General features: G+C 34.1%; 1 protein-coding gene across 2 annotated transcripts in view; it reads left to right on the plus strand.

Annotated features, from left to right (window-relative positions):
• Positions 1-19,535, plus strand: part of LOC150092615 (sorting nexin-19-like) — a 252,772-nt gene that overhangs the window by 171,629 nt on the left and 61,608 nt on the right. For both annotated transcript variants that reach the window (XM_090414570.1, XM_090414571.1), the window contains one exon: positions 13,597-13,766. In XM_090414570.1, the coding sequence (XP_090270696.1) occupies positions 13,597-13,766 (170 nt within the window). The remainder of the gene's footprint in view (positions 1-13,596; positions 13,767-19,535) is intronic.

Below are 19,535 nucleotides of genomic sequence, written 5' to 3' on the forward strand. Positions count from 1 at the left end.
AATTTTTGAAGCTGTCCAGAGGCGAGCAGTTTGGCTGCTCACTGATGATCTCTCTCTCTCTTACGGATTCACTTCAAACTCTATCTCACAGAAGCAGTGTTTCAGCACCATGTCTGTTCTACACGTACTTCCATGTTCACTGCTCCTGTAAATTGCAACTATCATTCCTTCACTTTCAGTTGCATCTCTTAATGCAAGGGCAGCAGATGTCCAGCATCCCTTTACTGTGTAACTGCAAACACAATGAACCTGCTTCTCTCTCTCTGCATCTTCTATTCTATTCACATGTCCTCTGAAACAGACTTCCTCATGAATATTTCCAAATAATTACAACTTTTAGCTCTAAAAAAAAAAAAAATCAATAAACTTCTATCTCAGTCCTCATCTGCACCCTACGCATCGCACTGATGGGCTTATAGGTTTCTTGACCTCTCGTGTATGGGATCAATATAAAAAAAAATAAAAAATTGTTGCACCTGCTATTGTCCATTGAATTTAGATGTTCTAAATATTTTTGCTTATATTTACTTATATAATGATTAAGGTCCATTCCATCCAATTGTTGCCTACCAAATTACAGAAGCTTACACTTTGCATCATTAAATTCAAAGTTCCATACTGTTGTCCACTCATGCAAACTATTCAAGTCTTCCTGTAAGGTCACAGAATGTGCTTTATTTCTCATCACTCTCCCCAGTTTTGCATCATCTGCAAACAGTTGTATATCACCACTTAATTCCATCCCAATATCATTAATATACAACTTAAATGACAATAGTCCCAAAACTGACTCCTGTGGGACACCACTAGTGACTTTCCTCTTTTGAGATAGTGTTCCCCCCCCCCATAGATAACTTGCTGATCTGATAGCCATTCACCTATCCAACTCAATAATCTATCATCCACTCCCATCTGCTTCAGTTAGTTATCAACTTGTGGTGTGACAGTCTGTCTAATGCCTTTGTAAAATTTAAGTTTACCACTGTATATGCAGCTTCCTTGTCCAATACATGCATCACCTTGCTATAGTACATAAGCTGGTTGGTAAAACATGACCCTCCCTTTAACAAACCCATACTGACAAGCATGAAGAGTACCACTGTTATCTAACCACTTTTATATCCTATCTCACCAATCTCTCCAATAGTTTAATTACAACTATAGATATGCAGATCAGCCTATTATTTGTTGCCTTAGCATTATCACCACCTTTGTGAAGTAGAACAATTTTTGCCTTCCTTCCTTTCACTCCTTTGGCACTTGTTCCATTGCGAGACACGTGGTGATATATCAAGTTCTATTGCCTTATTGACATCTAGCATACTTAACTCTTCATGTACCTCTTGATCGCTCACTATTAAATCTTCTCTCATTTTATTCTCTACACTTGAGCCTCTAATTTCACACTGAGGATGAAATACACTGGTGAACTACTCACTGAATAACTCAACTATTCTTTGCAGATGTTACTAGTCTCCTACTTTCATCCATTAGCATCATCTTACTATAATCATTCTTCTTTCTACTTGCCACATATAAAACAAAAACTCATGAGGGTTTTCTTGTCTCCTGTTTATCTAATATCTACTCGTGTTGCACATTTGTTGGAGTCACTCTCCTGGCCTGCCCTTTATACTTTTCATGTAACTGATTATTATCATTATTCATCTTTTGCTGCCTCCAAAATGCCTTCTTCCAGATTTGTTCCTTAATCTCCTCATTCATCCATTTAATATCTTATTCAGTCTTTTGACCTTTGGAATGCATTCAAACATGTATACCGTTATATATTTCTTTGTCAGTTTCCAAGCAGGTTATTTCCTTACTGTTCAACTTCTCATCCATGCTATAGCTTGAACCTGTCTCCTAAGCTTATCTTAATTGCCAGCCTTGTACTTCCACATATATTCTTAACTCATAAAAGTCTTCATATGGCTAGCGACAACTCAGATGATAACTCGTGATCACTCTTATCAACTGGAGGGAAGTGCAAAACCCAACTCACAATTGCATCTTCTGATTAAATGATCAGATCTAAAACTCTCGATTCATGCATGCCCTCCTTTGTGTACGGCTTGAGATAGTTGTCTCTCAAGAACTCGAGAAATTTATTTTCCTTATTCCCAAATGCTATCTCTTCATTCCAATCTATACCACCATAATTTAAAATCACCAATAACAATCATTCTTCCCTTGTTCACTAACCCAAGTTGCTTATACATTTCTTCATCACCACCCTCCACATCCCTGGCCTATAACAACATCCAACTCAATATCTTTTCCTGTCAACCTCCACCTGATACCACTACCTCAAAACCATTGCCACTATTTCCCTCTTTCATGTCTACCTTATGTGGAAATAATTCCCTTACTATCATCAGCAGCACTTCCCCTCCCTTGTTGTCCTTTCTATCCTCACTAAAAACACTGTGCCCTTCCATTTCTGTTCTGATTAGGATATCATCTTTATTCAGTCATATTGAATGTGGGCAATGCAGACTATATCTTCTATGAATTGTGATTAGCAGAATCCATATTGATATCATTACTTGTTAATTAATTGTTAATTGTTAGGGCTGAAAAAAGGTAGGCTTTATCATTTTGATGAAATCTAAGGCCAGCATGACAATGGTTTAATATCTGACCTTTATTCTCCTTTTTTTTTTATTTTAAATGTGATAATATAGGTTTCCTTCCATGCCTAACAAGTATGAAAGACTAAGGATGATATGAGAGATTTTGGTGCACAGATTTTAAGCACAACTGGCAAATTAGGAGAGCGGATTTGTTTTTGTCCAGACCATTCAGGATTTTACTGTATTTTCTTCCTCACTAACTCCTTCACTAAATATGGCATGCAGTGAACTATTCTTGGTTTAGTGAAGATTGTAAAGAAGATTTATGCTACAGTTATCTTTGGATAATGTTATGATTAGTACATGTGGCTATAATTCAGGTATAATCATGGAAGACAGAAGCTTTTTCCACCAGCCATCATGGTTCAGAAGGCTTTGTTGCCTTTTGAAGGAGATGGCACTCTTTGCTTGGTCTCATTCAAAATCACACTTTGATCTCTTTTGATTTTTTGTAATGGTTCTAATTTATACCATAGGTTCAAAAAAAAAAATCTAGATTTTTTTTTTTTTTGTTCTGCTTGTGATAGTAGTTGAACATCTGGAGTCCAGTAAAGACCATATAAACACACAACTTATGTAAAGAAATCACCTGCCTTGTAATTCAACACAAATTCCTTTCTTCTTGGCAATTCAGCATGTCTGTTCATCCTTGACATCAAGACTGCATTGTTACTCTTGCCAACTGGAGGCAAGAATGATATCTTTACAATCAGATCCTCTGATGTTAGGACCAAATCCCAAACTCTTGAACCTTGTGTTCCCTCTACTACATGCTGCATAAGACATATGTCTCTTGTGAATTCTAGAAATTCCATTCCGTTATTACTGTATGCCTTTCCCTAGTTTATACTGATGTTAATATCTCTTATAATGATCAGTTTATCACTTGCTAAACTAAACTGCATAAACATTTCCTTGTTTTCACACTCTGGGTTGTCTGTTCAGAGCAACATCCCACTAAATATCCTGTCCTGCCCATCTTGACTTCGCACCATACAAAACTTCCCAAAACTATTAATACCATTTCCCTGAAAATTCTCCACTCCGAGAGGACATAATTCATCATTTATCATAAGTAACACTCCACCACCCTTTAGTGGTGGAGTGTTGCCAAACTAAACTCCACAGGCTTCCTTTCACATTTTTTCTGCTGCACAATCTTTAAACATTAATCTTGGATCTCTTTTTACATGATACACTCTATCCCTCAGGTCATTTGTACCCACTATCATCTGATTCACATTTTTACCTTATTCTCACATTCTGATTATTCCTCTAACATTCTATTTTGCACACCATGAATCACTGAATCTCCATATATCACACTTATCATAGATTCATCCATGCTCACCTGCATCTCTTCCCCTCCACTTCTGAGACATCATGTTAATGTCTCAGAAGTGGAGACATGAACATGAATTTGAACCAGCAGCCTCTTGGCTGCTGGTTCAAATCCTGCCAAGGGCATGGATGTTTATGATTGTCCTACTAACCAGTCACCATATGTACTACTGTGACCTGTGTCCTGGTGTAGTATGACCTTTGATGTTTTTGCACCATAAAAATCAAATTAAAAAAAATCTTTTATCACTTCCTAATATTTCTGTCTTTCCTGGTTTTCTCATTCTCTTTCTTTCTATCCTTTCCATAACTCTCTTTCACATCAGTTAGCCTTTCAAGTTGTCTAATTTCTCTCTTTGCTTTTGAATCTACTACTTCTCTCAGAATCTCTATCAGTCTCCCTTTAAACATCCAACTGCCAGCCTTGTACTTCCACGTATATCCTTAACTCATAAAAGTCTTCATATGCCTAGCGACAACTCAGATAATATTGTAATGTTGTATCCATCTCCACATATGCTTGCCTTCCTCACCCTCAATCACACTACTTGCATCTCTGTGTCAGCACCACTCGCTTCTGATGCATTGCTATTGCTGCTACTAAAACCAAGGATTCTGATATAGTATTACCCAGCTCTTCCTATTGTCCACATTTTATGCATAAACATGTGTACATACCCATCTCTTACCTGCCACATTTTTAATTACTGAGATGCATATATGCCACAAGAAGAGCATGCTTGTGGCATGTATGCTGTGCAGAATGTAGTCCTTAAATGGCCATGGGCTGGAAATCATGTATCAGTTAACTGATGTATGGCAGCTGCCATTATTGAAAGACACTAAAAATTTCAAAATTTGCCACTCTCAACAACAACCATTCTAGGCAAGATCCACTTGAAATTTAGAATAAATATCATATTAATTAATAATGAAGGTTATAGGTATTATTTCTAGAAAAATTTCCGTTGACTCCTCTAAGTAAATATTATTTTTATGGCTATTTAGCCTATTTTTGTTTAGGAGTACCCCTTTTTTTTATATATAGTCATTGAGTAAAAAGCCAATGACTTTATAAAAAAAAGGGGTACTCCTAAACAAAAATAGGCTAAATAGCCATAAAAATAATGAATATTATATTTTTTTCCTTCCAATTTCTGTCGATAATATGAACTCTGTCCCTTGGCAAATCCTGGATATTTAATTTGCCATTTTCACTAAAAATTTTTCCTAAATAGGGTAAATATTTTACTTTTTGTATAGGTTCTCAATAGAAGATCTATAATTAATATTTTACATGCTCCTGCCTATTTTCATAGTTTTTTTTTATTACCAATCTTCATGCCATTTTTTTTTACAATGGTTATTGAATTTAATTAAAAAATCAAAAAAGACAATCATTGAATTTGCTTATAAGCACAACATCATGTGTATTTAGTGAAGAGTTAATTATGATATTTTCAAATTTCATAATCATGTTTAATGCCAGTTTGTTTCATAATGTGAGCCATATAGATGATGAATAGAAGTGAAGATAGTGTGCACCCTTATCGCATACCTCATTGTGCATCGAACTAACTTTCGCTACTGCTTTCAATTCTAACTCAGACTTATAAACTTTTATAGACTGTGTATTGCTTTGTATAATATTATAGTTCCATTTACCCCATATAATTGTAACATTTTGAAAAGCTTTTCTCATATTAGCTTGTTCTATGATTTTTCTCTCTACAAAATTTAAATACAGATCCTTTCTGTTGTATTCCCTTAATTTCTCAACTGTTTGTATTAAACTCCCCACCAAACAAAGTGGCTAAAATACTTGGACCACCTTATGATATTTCATGGATCAAAACATAAGCAGCCCTCTTTTACATGTAATTACCCTACTATGCAGTTAATCCCTTAACAATGATTGTAGAGTTATTAATAGAGTAACTGTTGCAGAGCAACCTTCCTGTCCAGCAGACTTCAAGTATACATACTCTTTTACTTGAAATTTCCTTTATTATTCTTTAATATTTTAAACTTCTTGCTATTCATTTCATTATTATGTTTGTTCCCAAAGATAAAAACAAATTTCACATGTGTAAATAATTATTTTGAAATGTGACAAAGATCAGTCTTAGTGATAAAATTAACCAATACAGTATTTTTTTCACTTTATTGACTATATTGCAGAAATTATTTTTGTGCTATAATTATGTTAAATATTTATAGGTAACAAAATGTTTTCAAATAATGTTTATTGAAATAAATATGATTTGATTTTTTTCCCCATTTCTTGGAAAATACCATTATGTGAATTATTATGATTTAAATTTAGATATGCATTTTTTATGAACAATGAATGATGTTAAATTGGATTACTTTCTTTATGATTAAGGGATTTTTTTTTTTAATTTATATCCAATCTGGAAAATTTATATCAAGTAATAATTCAGTCGAATCTCAGTCACCTTCTGCTTAAAATTTCAACAGATTTTTTTTTTTTTATAACTATTTCTAGGATGCTCATTTCAGTAATATCCAATGCTTCACTGCTGCAGATGGGATGTGAAAATATGTGAAACATATCCTATACAGACTGATTAAAAATTTATGCTCATTTTGAAGATTCCCAGTTGCATTCATCCCTTTCCCTACACATAAATTATAACTGTTTTAATCGGATATCTTAGTCTAATAAGACAGTAGTCCTAATCTGTCTTATTTTCTGTTGCTTGGAAAGTTTTCACATGGAGGAGTTAACTTGAAATTGATTGTAGAGCTATTAACATTAAATGTAAACAAGTGACCTTTGTATACTATTTAACAGTATACAAATTGGAATGGCAATGCATTTCAATCATTCACAACTCTCCATACAGAACACCTGCTTCTCATTCCTTTGCTAACACCCATCTTATACAGCTTCCAGGGATTACCTCTTGTTCTCCCCCAATCTCCCACCATTTTATGAAACACTTTTTCAATGTTAATCTTTTAACAACCCCCCCCTTCCTACTATACACTAAATTCTGCAAATTGCATCGTCTCAACCTTTCTTCGTTTTCAACATTCTAGAGATCAGAAACTATTTTAGTTAATCTCTTCTGGACCTTCTCCAACACCTCTTCAACATTTTGAAAACCAGGTGACCAAATCTATGCACAGTAGTCCATATGTTGCCTGAGACTAATGCAGTGGAGCCAGAATCTCCTTAGTTTTACAAGTCAGTATCCTCTGCATTATTGCTAGAATTCATTGTGTTGTCCTCATAGTTTTGACAATATCTCCTCTAAATTTTGAATCCTTATCTACCATCATCCGAAGATCTAATTCCTCCACCTCCAATAATAATATCCCCACCAAGATTAAATTCTACATCCCATCTTTGTTTTCCAAATTTTAAAACCTTATGTTTTGCAACATTGAACTGTCATCCAGCACTCCCATGCCCATTCACTCAGTCTATTCAAGTCATTTTGTAAGGTCACAACATATGCTGTACTCCTCATAGTTCCCCAACTTTGCATCATCTGCAAACACCTGTATATCCCCATTCAAATCTTCCTCAGTATCATTAACATACAGGTTAAACAGCAATGGCCCTAAAACAGACTCCTGAGGCCACTAGTTACTTTCCTCTTATGGGATATTGCTTCCCCATACACAACTTGCTGATACTTATCAGACAGCCAATCTCTAATCCAATGCATTAGTCTAATATCCAACCTTATCCACTGTAGTTTGACTGTCAACTTATCATGCAAAAATCTGTCAAGAGCTTTTGCAAAGTCTAAGTATACTGTTGTGTATCCATCTCCCACATCTAATGCTGCTGTCACCTTATTGTAATAAGTAAGTTGATTACTAAAATATGATCTCCCTTTAGCAAATCTCTGTTGTCCATCAAAGATAATATCATTCTTATCAACCTAATTCTGGATCCTAATTCTCACCAGGCTTTCCAAAACTTTAGGCCAATCCGTGTGACATCTGACACACGGATTGGCTTATAATTTGATGCTTGGATTCCATCACCTTCTTTATGAAGCCGTGCAATCTTACCTTCTTTCCAATTATTTAGAACTTGACTCAGTGTAGGACTCTATTAAACAGATATGTCAAGACAGTAAACTCCCTGGCACATTCCTTCAGAATACGTGGTGATATATCATGAAGTCCCACAGCCTTCTTAATATCAAGTTTACTTAATTCCCCATATACCTTTTCCTCACTCACAGTCAGTCTCTCTTCATCATCATCCACTGTTCTCAGAACTCTTCATGATGTCACATTGATAAGGATGAAAGACCTTTATGAACTACTCATTAAATATCTCAGCTATATCCTCTGCAGCAGTTGTCCTTATACAATTTTCTCCAGTCAATGCCATCCTGCCACAATCATTCTTTTTTTTTTGCTCGCTACATATCAGAAGGACACCCTAGGTTTTTTTTTCCTCCATTGAATTTTTTCTACCATTATTAACAACAACAAAATAAGATAATAGTTATAAACAGTTTATGATTCACAATAAAACATAAAAACACAGAGATATAGTGGAAACAATGTTGAAAAATAAACCAAATTCACAAATACTGTGCATCAGTTGTCTCATGACAGCATCGTGTCACTGAAACCATCATAAGGGCAAATGCTGTGTCATGAATCGGCTTTGATCATAATTGAAAAGCATTGCATGAGCAGATCATTGTTAAGCAAAGCATCATTAGGTAGGATATTACTGTACAGTATTTTTTTATCAAAATTAATTCTGCCTAATCACACTTTAGATCATCTAATGTTATTAATTTATACCAATTACAGCTTCAGTTTTATTATAGAAAAATTATAAATTATTTGATACAGTTGTCTTGGAAAGAAAATGATTTAAAAAAATAAGTGCAGATGTTGTTGCATAAGCACTCAACTTTTTTCCTTTGTAGGGTGAAGGGGAATTACTAGCATATTATTATTAACAGACCTCCATGGACGGTCCCACTCTCACATGTGCACTTATCGTACCTTGACTTAAATGCATTCACTGTCAATGCTGGCCTGGTTGGCCGAGTGGTTAGCGTATCCACTCTCCAGCCAAAAGGCTGTGGGTTTGAATCCCACCGTGGACATGGATGTTTGTGATTGTCTGTGGAAATACTAGTGGTGGTGGCAGGCGGTAGATGTCGTTGGTGTAGTTGCAGTTATTTGCAGTTGGTGGATTGAGTGGTGGAGACAGAGAGCTGTAGAGTAGGTGTCCTCCCTCGATGAGTCTTTGGACTCCCTGGAGGTATAATAATAATAATAATACTCACTACACTCTCAGGTAATGCATTCCAATAACCCACCACTCTCCATGCAAATATTTTACTCCCCCCCCCCCTACTCACACCCACCTTATACATCTACCAGTGATGACCTCTCTTTCTCTCCTGTCTCCAGATATTCTATGAAAAATCTCTAATGTGGTAATTATCCCTTATCAATTTATACATCTCAATCATTTCTCCCCCCCCCCCTCTTCCTTCTATCCACCATTCTCTGTAATTTGCATTCTTTCAATCTGTTCTCATTTTCCACATTCCAGAGACCAGAAACCAACTTAGTCAATCATCTGTGGACCCTTCCAACATCTCCTCATCCTTTTGAAAACCTGGTGGCCAAACATGTGTACAGTAATCTATGCAGAGTATCCCATCTTTGCTTCCCAAATTTTAAAACCTTACACTTTGCAACATTAAACTCATATCGACACACACTCACCATTCAGACAGTCTTTTTAGGTCCTCTTGCAAAGCTACATCTTTAATTCTCAAACTCTCTCCAACTTTGTATCATCTGAAAACATCTGTATATCACCATTTAAGTCCTTTCCAATGTCATTTACATACAAATTAAATAAGAATGGCCCCAAAACAGACTTCTGGGGCAAGCGACTAGTGACTTTCCTCTTTTGGGATATCACTCCCCATTCATAACTGTTGATACCTATCACAGCCAATCGCCAATTCAATGCACTAATCTACTACCAACCCCATTTGTTCCAATTTAATTACTAGTTTGTCATGGGGTAATCTTTCGAAAACACATAAAATTTGAAAAATCTTGCTTATAATTAAGTTTGTTTTTATTGTGTAGAATTACGAATTGTATAGAAGTTATGTTGAAATTTCCCATACAAAAAATGAGCCAGCTAGTTAATGAATATTTATATTATATATTTTCGTTTATATCATATATCAAAATTTATAGGATCATTTAAAAAAGAGATGGTTAAAAAGAGTGGTCCGAAAATGATTTAAAAATAAAAAGGTATAATTGCACAATATTAAAATAAAGAAAAAATACAGTTTTTTAATTCATTTATTATTATTTTGTAATTAATACAAATAAACTTAATTATAAGCAAGATTTTTCAAATTTTATGTTTATACCATTCGTTTAACTATTAACAAGCACCTAAAGTATATATATCATCTACTTGCCTGTACTAGATAGTCATCAGATAATCTCACCTAACCTAACTGCACAATAAAAATAAACTTAATTATAAGCAAGATTTTTAAAATTTTATGTTTATACTGTTCTTTTAACTCATTTTTACCTGGTAATAGATCAACAGAATAGAATTGTATATTTGATCTTTTATTCCATCACCCAGTTGGCCATGTCCTGAAAATGAGCCTTACTAGATGACCTAACATATTTTGCTGTTAGTCCTCCTTAAAAATATACCAGGCACAGTGAATAACTTGTTAAGAATGATTTAACACTTTTTAAAAAAAAAAAAAAAAAAACAGCAATCCACTCAAAAACATTGGTAACCTATAGCACATACAACAGGGTCATGTGTGAGTAAGGTTAGACAAACTAAAAGTTTATCTAACCATACCTTTGAGTATTTACTTTATCTAAACATTGCTATCTTATTAGAGACTAAACATATTGTTTTTCAAGCTATTTCAGGTTTTTAATAAGCAAAGTGGCAGTCTTACACCAGGCAATGAAGATCATTTATTGCCTTTGTTATAACATGTCGAATGTTGAAGAACACAATCCACTGGCAGTCCTGTTTCCCCTGCACTATGTTCATCGAACAATTCCAATATCAGTTATTTACAACTATCTTTCTTCCAGTCTCATGTGACTTCATTTTGTAGATGAAGCTTTATAGTGCAATTTTTTCTTTTAGGGTTACACGGTGATCAGCACTCATATTTGTAGATTTAGGGACTCAAAAACACACGTGTTGAACAGATTATTTTATTAATTACAAATAAAATAAAACTTGACGTTTCGACCTCTATATCGAGGTCATCATCGGAAGAATACAACTGTATACAGAACCAAGCTACATGCTCATGCTTTCTATACCAGTAAACTAAATCTACGTAGTTAATAAATCTTTTTCTAGCCTGACCTCTAGTGATAGAAAAGAAAAACAAAAAGAAATAAAGAAATAAAATTATTAAAAAAAAAAAAAAAAAATTATATATATATATATATATATATATGTTATAAATAGATAAATGCAACTACAATAAACTGTTAGAGTCCTCATGCATTAATATTCTGGATAGTTACAAAATGATTTCTTTCAGTTGCTATTGTATGTTCTAAACACTTCACCAGGTCACCAGGTTGTCTTCTTGTAGTGGGAATTTTTCTAATGCTAGTTTAGGATGTTATACAGGTTGTAGATGGGTCCTCCACATTCTTGAAATGGTGAGGCCATCATTTTTGTTGAGATTTGGGTTGTGTTTGAGCCTTTCACAAGACTCTTTAAATTTTCTCTCAAACCAGGTTTTGGTGCGGTGTAGGGACTTGGTATTTTTCCAGTCAATTTTATGGTATGTTTGGAGTGCATGGTCAGAAAGGCCTGTTTTACCGAAGTGGAGGTATTTAATGTGTCGTTTGTGTTCGTCTTGTCTGATTGGGATAGTTCGCCCTGTTTCCCATATGTATGGTATGTTACATGTGCAGTGTATTTTGTATACCCCTGGGTGTGCTAGGTGTGGAAGAGGATCTTTAGAGGAACTGAGTAGGTGTCTTAGCTTATTTGGGGGTTTAAAGGTGGTTTTAATGTTGTATTTGCGAAGTGTTCTGTCTATTTTTTCAGAAATGCCTCTAACATAAGGAATGGCAATAGCATTCTTGAAATCTTTTTTGTCCTTACTGGTATCTTTATGGAGGATCTTGTGAATAGTTTTTTTATTGTATCCATTTTTGATAAATGTTTGGTTGATGATTTTGTATTCTTGGTTTAGAGCCTGTTCATTCAAACAAATTTTTTTTTTTTTTTTTATAATTTTATTTCTTTATTTCTTTATTTTTGTTTTTATTTTCTATCACTAGAGGTCAGGCTAGAAAAAAGATTTATTAACTATGTAGATTTAGTTTACTGGTATAGAAAGCATGAGCATGTAGCTTGGTTCTGTATACAGTTGTATTCTTCCGATGATGACCTCGATATAGAGGTCGAAACGTCAAGTTTTATTTTATTTGTAATTAATAAAATAATCTGTTCAACATGTGTGTTTTTGAGTCCCTAAATCTACAAATATGAATTATAGTGCAATTCAACTCTGAAGCAGAATTACTGGTAAAAAAATCAAATTTACCATTAAAAAGAACTATTTGTTGTTTTAAGCATCAACTCCACATCCCCCCCCCCTTCCCCTACACAAGAAATTGCGAAATCTATATCATAACAGTGCTCTGTGTTGGCAAGTGGCTAAAGAGATTAAAAAAAAACTCACTGTAGTGTTTCTTGAAAGAAGACTAGTTCTTGGGGACAAGAGTTTGAGCATTTCCAAAGGACAGAAATAAATGGAATAAAAGAGAAGCTGGTTCAGTAAGTTTGAGGTGAGCATGTTGTAGATGTTGGCCATCAGTTACTGATGTTTCTTGATACTTGAAGGAAAGAAGAATGAGGTATCCATCTTAGACTACTCCAGTCAACACTTCAGGCCATTCTGTATTCTTGGACTAATATTTGTGAGAGAAAATCCTGATGCATCTGTGGTTTAAGATGCATCAAAGGTGTACCAGGCCATGATAATTATTTACCACTTAGAATGCCTAGTTGGCATAATTCCCCTAACAAGGAAGATATTCTTTTCAATAGGAGAGCACACTCTAAATATTGCTTTATTAACACAGTGAGAGGGAGGGAAAAACCTATGCAATAAATTATTTTCAGTACCTGGTTTATTATTGCCACTACCATGATTTGTGAAAGTCTTAATTACCAGGAAATCCATTTTGCAAATTTTAAAAGAAGGTTTATGATCCTCGACTGTTCCATGCTACTTAATGTACATTTGTTTTCAACACTGTTTTCAAAATTGGCATATATATATATGGCAATTTTATATTATTCTGTTGCTAAGAAAAATAATATTTTTATACACAGGATGTTCTCTCTCATATGTGTATGTATATATGTAGAGAATTATTGATAGCTGATGCAAGAAATATTTTACTCCTATATCTGTGTATTAAATAGATTCTCAATAGGTTACAAATTAAGTTATTTACTTAAACTGCTGTTTATTTTAATATTATATATGTCAGCATATAAGGTAAACTGTATGAAGTAAGTCATTTTCTTTTGATTTATTTTTCTATTTAGATTTTTGAAAACCACAATAGAAGACATAACTAAAGAAGAAAACTGTGTATATTATGTGCATCTCCTTCATCAGGCTCTGTGGCCTCCCATACCACATGTATCCCATTCAAAAATAGATAAAGAAAACTTAAGAATGGAGCTTTTAGCTGTTCTCAGATATCTTTGTTCAGGTTAATTTGAAATTTTCAGTATTATAGTAATTATATATTATTGTTTATGTAATGAAAATACAATAATTATCCAAGGTTTCTTGCATTAATACAGCATGTTTATAGTTGTGAAAAATTTTGTTTTTATAAAACTTCATGTTAAAATTAACATCAAGTAACATGAAATTTCATATTCAATGAGTTTTTTTATACTGTTGATCATAGTATTGATTTTTGAAATTTAAGTCCAAATCTTTGTAATCATTTGTATACAATTACACTGGATGACTGTAGTGGACAATAAAATATTGGATAAATTTCCAAATGAAGATTCTGTATAATTTTAGAGTAAAGAGTGCTCCTAAAGGATCATTCTTAACTCTAAAATTATACAGAATCTTCATTTAAGGTTGTAAATCTGTCTCACATTAGTTCAGAATGGCCTTATGTAATTCTGAAAATCCCACTTTAGAAATTAAATGTGCTTTTTCAAGCTACTTCACATTTCCAATAAGTTTGGAGAAGGTAGTGCTGTCACGGTGGTCATAAAAATCATCTAATTTATGTTTTGTTTTTTTCTGGCAAAAGATATTGATAAAAATAAAGTGTTTTAATCCCTCTCCTCACAAAAAAGTTTCTCATTTTTTAAAAATATAATTTAGTTTTCTTCTTTCTCCTGTAGATGCAAAGCTTTTTCTTGCTTCAACTGGATTCATAATCAAAGTAATCAGTTGATATTCCTTTTAAAGAGCTGAAGGTTATAGTCCTCAGAGAAATATTTCATGGGGAAATGCTGTTTCACAGAACTGAGATGGATGGAATAAAAGATAATTGGCAGTAGAGGTTCAGTTAGTGAATAGTTCAACTATAAAAGAAGGTTGGGCACTTGTTAAAAGTTTTTCCACTTGGTTATACTCTAAATTGCAACAAAATCAAAATTGCAACATGGAATGTGAGAATAATGAATATATGTGGAAAATTAGAAAATATCAAACGAGAAATGGATAAAGGAAAAATTTATATTATAGGACTATGTGAGGTCAGATGGGAAGGAATAGGTGATTTTTATAGTGACAAAGTAAGAATAATTTACTTAGGTGGAGATAAAAAAGAAAAAGGAGTTTCAATTGTTTTTAATAAAAGAACAGCAAAGAGTATCATTAACATAAAATGTCTGAATGACAGGATTATGGCCGTAAAATTGAAGGCCGAACTGGTAGATGTAATAATAATGCAGGTTTATATGCCAACAAGCGACCATTCAGATGAGGAAATGTACGAAGAACTAATTACGGAAGAAAAAAGCAAAGACTATGTGATTATAATGGGAGACTGGAAGGGAGTTGTGGGAGAAGAAGAAGGGAATGTAGTGGGAAGACATGGATTAGGAAATAGAAATGAGTGAGGAGAAAGGTGGAATTTTGTAAAGAAAATGAGCTAATAATTATGAATACTTGGTTTATTTCTAAGCCTATTTCTAAGTTTTGGGAAGTGATTGCTGTTAATTGTTATATTTTTTAAATATTTTTGTTTATTATTATTTTTAAATTAATTATACATCCATTCCCACTTCTCTAAATACTAATAGTGTTTCCTCGTACTGGACAGCTGTGACTGAGACACGTGATATATGCATGCTGTATGACTTGTTCTTGTATTCAGAATTTAAATGTTATTACCAATTTTTTTTTTCTTTCTTCCTGAAAGAAGCTAATAACATATTGAGTGAAATATATATGAGTAATAAATTATAATTAGTTTTCTCTTAGATGTGTGAAGCTGTTATTCAAAAATTATACTATGTCTAATGCACATTTCTCTGTTAAACGACTAGTAACTTATATTTTAACAGTTTTTACTGTATATCATTATGCAGTTGTTTTCTTTGCATTTTATGTTCATGAGTAGACTTATGCAGCTACTAGATGTTAAAGGTATCAAAACAGTGTGTTCCTTATTATTAAAAAATTATATTCTTTCTTGTTTATTGAAACAGTGGAACCAGATTTATAAATGTGTAATAAATAGTTACACCATGCCTTGATAAGTGCTTTTGAAAATTTAACAAAAATTGAGTAAATCATGCATTTAATCATTTTAAGACTGAATAGTCTTAAAATGAATGTTGTATTTAGAGTAATCTGGTATGGATGCTTGGATATTGATTACCACTTGTTGACATTTAGTGAATGAAATAGATATATCTGAAGTTAATAATTAACTAATTGAATTTACTTAATTAGTTAGATTACTAAACCAATATTTCTCCCTAGTCACCAAGGCATCATCATGGGCACAAAGAAACATACTAAGCATGTTTATGCAATCACACTAGTGGGAAGACAGCCACAAACTGCTTGTAAAAGGTGGGCTTGTACAGTCCTAACTGGTGGGTTCCATGAAAATTCATCGAAAAAACAGTTAATCGAAAAGGTAATTCATTGAAAAAAAATTCATCGAAAATTTTAACTCTAAAATTTCATTAAATTGATCCAGCCAAAGCGGAATTGCTAATATCATTTCGAAACTTTTTTTCGAAAATGTTATGATAAAAGTGATCCATTTAGAACAAAAACTGAACCGTGCAGATAGCTTCTTGTACCAATAACTTCTACTAATTCTGCTAAGTCAGAGAGTTATTGTAATACTTAATTTGGACACATTATTTCTTTGTTGGCCTGTATATAGCTAAACCGGAACGGTTCGACATTTTCTTGTAAAAGTTTCAAAAAGCAAATCTGAATCAAATTTGCTCTTTAAAACTTTTATTCATCCCATAATAATTGCTGTATTGAAGTCGCATAGTACTACTAGTAACGGTAATAATAATGGAGCCTGCGTAGGCTGGGCTTATCCTCCCAGAAACAAGGAGATCAGCCCCATGAACAGAATGAAACAGTTATCGGACAAGAAAGACAATAAGAAACCATATTGTTCTGTAATTATTCCTTATTAAAGTAGCGTTGTTTTCTCACTCTGCACATCTCAGAATTTGTTCTAAATGAATCACTTTTATCATAACATTTTCGAAAAGTTAAAATTTTCATTGAATTGTTTTTTCTATGAATTGTATTTTCGATGAATTGTTTATTTGATTAATTGCCTTTTCGATGAATTGTCTTTCGATTAATTGTCTTTTCAATTAACTCTCTGGATATCAACTATTCTATTCTGTTCTATTCCCTTCTGCCGTACAGCTGGTGGGGGGGGGGTAGCTATTTGCTACCATACTAGAGAGAGATGATTATGAGCAAGGTGGTTTCCCCATTGCCTTCCTTGCCATACTATATCCTATGGCTGTATCCTGTGTGTTTACGGGATCGGTTTGCCTTCTTGCGGGATGAAAAACCCCAGATAAACTGGTGGGAAAAACCCTGATGTCCACGCCCAAGACCAGCTAACTTTGCTATGGCTGAGAAAGATCCTTAAGCTCCTCATATCATCCACGGGAATTGAACCTAGGACACTCCTTCCCCAGGCATATGGTTGCGAAGTGCATAGCCACTAGGCTAACCGTGCGGACCCAGATACCAACTGGTGCTTTATATCGGTGCAGTGATAGAATCTTGCTGAAGGTTCCAAAATAATAGTTTCCCAGATTTTTGGCATTGTGAAGCAGCTGAATTTGTTTATGTTTAGAGAATATGTTGCTATGGCATATTCCAGAAATAGTCTGATTTAAATCTGTTTCTGTATAAGAGGACAATTTTTTTCTCATGGGATCTGGTGATCTGTATCCATGGCATTCCATGGCATGGCCTGCTTCCCCAAATAGTTGTGGTGTAGATAATGGATATGTTTTCTATGTTCTTCTGCATGTTCTTTCTGTTTATCTGAAGCATTTAAGTTTGCAGGAGCACAGGATTGGTCTTATATAGTGGAGAGGATCTTTTTGTGAATCAATAAGGGTAACTAATTTTTGGTAAAGCCTGAAGTAGGTCAGTCTGTATCTTATACATTTCAAGATCGCATTCAATTTTTTCTGAAGTGACTTAGATAGCAATGGAATTTTTGTGTTCTGATTTTTTTAAATTTTTATTATGTGTGTGTGTTTGGAGTTTGGAGAATGGATAGAGAGCTCTGTTGATTTTCAAGAGGGAAGCCATTGGCTAAAGAAAGTGTTCCAAAGGATACTCTACAAAACCCACCTACAGCATCCACTATCTATCAGACCCCCATCCCTCCCAGCAGTATTGTATTATCAAAAACTTTGTAAATAGAGCTAGAACCATCTGTTCAGACCACACTAGCCTCTCAAACAAAATCAATCATATCACACTTTTTTTAGCATGTAGCTTTCCCCTTAACAAAATCAACAGAGCTCTGCACCCATTCTTGACACCTTACTCCCTCCCAAAATTAGAAAATGAAAAACTATTGCTATCCCTTATATTCAAGGTACCTCAGTCAGAAAAAAAATTGTATACATTATTAAAAGGTATAACATAGCAGACCTGCAAAAATTAATTACTCTTATCTGCTCACCAGAAGATACTCTATGTAGACCATCCTTGAGTCTACAGTATCTCATGCTCCTGCAAATTCAAATACTTCAGGAAGAACTGTTAATATCTGTCTAGAAGAACACAGAAAATATGTCCATCTGCACTACAGTTTTTCCAGAGTGGCAGACTATGTCCAGGGACAGATCATCAGATACAATGGGGAAAAAATCTCCCTCTTAAAGAAACAGATTTAAATCAGAAAGTCTATTTCTGGAAGTCAGTGCATTACATTGCCAAAAATATGGGAGACTATCAGTTTTCAAGATCTTCAGTAAGATTCCATCACTATCCTTAGAGGACACCAGTTAAGACTATATAAGCCCACCTTTTACAATCAGTCTATGTTTGCCTTTGTGCTGGTGTACCTGCAGGCACATGCTTAGTGCATTTCTCTGTGCCCACGAAGAAGCCTTGGTGACCAAGGCAAAATGCTGGCTTAGTGATCTAACTAGTTAAATAAATTTAATTAATTAATTATTAGTTGTATATATCTGTTTAGAAGCTGAGGAGGCTCTTGATTGTTTACACTAGGAAAGGCTAGGAGTAACTGTTAGTCTAAGAAAGAGATATAACTTGTCTGATAATTTCTGTATTGAAATTATCTGAGAAGATCATAAGGAAAGGTGAAGTGAGATTCTTCTTGTGAGAAAGAACAAGTGTACATTTTGGTAGCATTGAAGGTGACTTCAGTTATCCTTGCTGCCATTGAAGAACAGTGTGGAGATCAGTATTTAAGTACCTGGGGATTTTGGAATGCTTGTACATTGCAGGTTTTCTTGAATGAGTTGGAGCAACAGATTGTTCTGATATCAACAGCTACTAGGCATCATCTGTTGTGATTTCTCTTCAACTCACAAAAAATAATCACTCTCTTGGGAGTGGTGGTAAAAGTATTAGAAGAGTTGGTTAAAGACAAAATTCAGGAATGGGTGGATAATAATATGATTCTGTGGGAGATGGCAACATAGTTTGTTAAAGGTCGGTCTTCCCTTAGTAATTTATTAACTTTTTTTCTTTTTTTTTAACAGTGATAGCTGAATTGGCAAGGAAAATGGCTTCACAGTGATACTACTGGATTTTGCAAGGCATTTGACAGGATATCTAATGGAATACTGTTACCCAGTTGGAACAAATGGGGATGGATATTAAACTGGTGAATTGGTTACGAGATTGGCTCATGGACAGATACTAAAAATAGCATACGGAGCAGTCCAGAATGAAGTAGGTGACCAGCAATGTGCTGCAAGGCTCTGTGCTTAGACCATTATTGTTTAATTTGTACATT

Source organism: Typopeltis vanoorti, chromosome 25 (assembly GCF_054136105.1).
Source record: "Typopeltis vanoorti isolate ZY-2024b chromosome 25, IOZ_Tvanoo_1.0, whole genome shotgun sequence".
Classification (NCBI taxonomy): domain Eukaryota; kingdom Metazoa; phylum Arthropoda; class Arachnida; order Uropygi; family Thelyphonidae; genus Typopeltis; species Typopeltis vanoorti.